Below are 1,620 nucleotides of genomic sequence, written 5' to 3'. Positions count from 1 at the left end.
TCTTCCCCCCACTGTTTTATTTACACAGCAGCATTAGTGCTCAGGCAGAACACAGCAAACATTTACAACTTGTTTCACAGGAATTAGGTTACTTTATTTTATTCTAATTCTCATATGTCCACAGGTGCAAAGTTCAATGACTTTGTATTGATGGCTACAGACATGAGCCATCTTCAGAGCATCATGGTGCAAAAAGGAGGTAAGCATTTAATATTGAGAAGACTTTTCTGTTAGTCAGCAAAGAGTAATTATTTTTCCAAATAATGTGAATTATCCTGTGTTCAGAACTGTTTGTCTAGCTGTGATGAATGACAGGCAAGTTATTTTTGTTCAGAGCCCTGAGTCCATACAGTGCTCAGCTGGTAAAAACACAAGTTGAATGCCATAGTCAATTTTTTTTTATAATCATCTGTTGGTGTGAAATTATTAGATGAAAACTACTATATACATCTTCCAATTCCCTTTAATACACACTTTTAGCAAATTCTTCAATAGATCTAATGAAAAAGTTGATACATTGTGATATCTGACATCTTTGTTTATGAACTAACATTAAACTTGGTCTACTCTCTGGAGGTCGAAGTTGATGACTTGTCCAGACAAGTCGGATGGGGTTCTGAACAGTTTTCCCAATAAGTTTACTTGATTATCCAAGTTGGACAAGCAGTTCTGAACACAGTTTAAGTCATAGTTACCAGCATATATTGACTTATTCAGTGAACCATTATCATGACTCTCAAATGTGTGTCCCTTTTTACTGTGGTATTTATTGGAAATAATATAAGTGTCTCAGTTACAGTACCTGTATATTGCAATTTTAGCAGAAAAGATGAAATTGTGATGTCATTTAGAGATTGGTTAATGGTCTTCTTTTGTTACCTAACAGATGATGACAAGATGTACAAAATGTCATCAAACCTAGTAATGGCAGTGTCTGGAGAGCCAGGAGACACAACCCAGTTTGCAGAGTACATTGCCAAGAACATCCAGTTGTACAAGATGCGCAACGGCTATGAATTGGCCCCCTCTGCAGCAGTTCATTTCACAAGACACACTCTTGCCACACACCTGCGCTCTCGGGTATGTATTGTTGCCTTATTTCATTTGGTGTTGTTATAGACCTGAGATTATAATGTAGTTATGAGTTAGCCATTCAGGAACGGATAAAGGTCTTTAAACCTCCCACAAACAATAGCATTTAATTGTCTATATCCAACACTGAATAGTTGTCTTTGTTTTCACTTTCCGTTTTGTGAATGCGAGTATGCCTGTTATGAGTTTATTCATATTAGTTTTTCTTGCAATGCTCGTATAATGTAAGATCAAGTATATACCTACAAGAACATCAACTTCATTTGTGACCTAGCACTGCTTCAGTTATTTATTGTTACAGTAGTAATTGTGAATCCTCCCCAACCCAACAGCCAAAGCAAAACTTAGTAAATCTCAGTTCAGTATGTTTGTAAGTTAGGTGCTGTTTGTTGCGACACCATAACAAGATTTTATTAAGTTTTTATATTGGACTTTGTCATAAGTAGTTTTATATATACTGTGCAGCTTTGATTTTAGTTATTAACCCAATGCCACTGGGTGGTTTCCCGATATGAAAGTCCTCTCTCC

General features: G+C 36.2%; 1 protein-coding gene across 1 annotated transcript in view; it reads left to right on the top strand.

The window, feature by feature from the left end:
• LOC119585020 (proteasome subunit beta type-2-like) overlaps positions 1 to 1,620 on the top strand; it is a 6,678-nt gene that overhangs the window by 3,177 nt on the left and 1,881 nt on the right. Inside the window, exons 2-3 of the mRNA XM_037933634.1 lie at positions 125 to 199; positions 887 to 1,080. Coding sequence (XP_037789562.1) covers positions 125 to 199; positions 887 to 1,080 — 269 coding nt within the window. The remainder of the gene's footprint in view (positions 1 to 124; positions 200 to 886; positions 1,081 to 1,620) is intronic.

The sequence above is a fragment of the Penaeus monodon genome, chromosome 19 (assembly GCF_015228065.2).
Source record: "Penaeus monodon isolate SGIC_2016 chromosome 19, NSTDA_Pmon_1, whole genome shotgun sequence".
NCBI lineage: Eukaryota > Metazoa > Arthropoda > Malacostraca > Decapoda > Penaeidae > Penaeus > Penaeus monodon.
The sequence above is the reverse complement of the archived record's forward strand: the minus strand, read 5'-3'. Positions and strand labels throughout refer to the sequence as shown.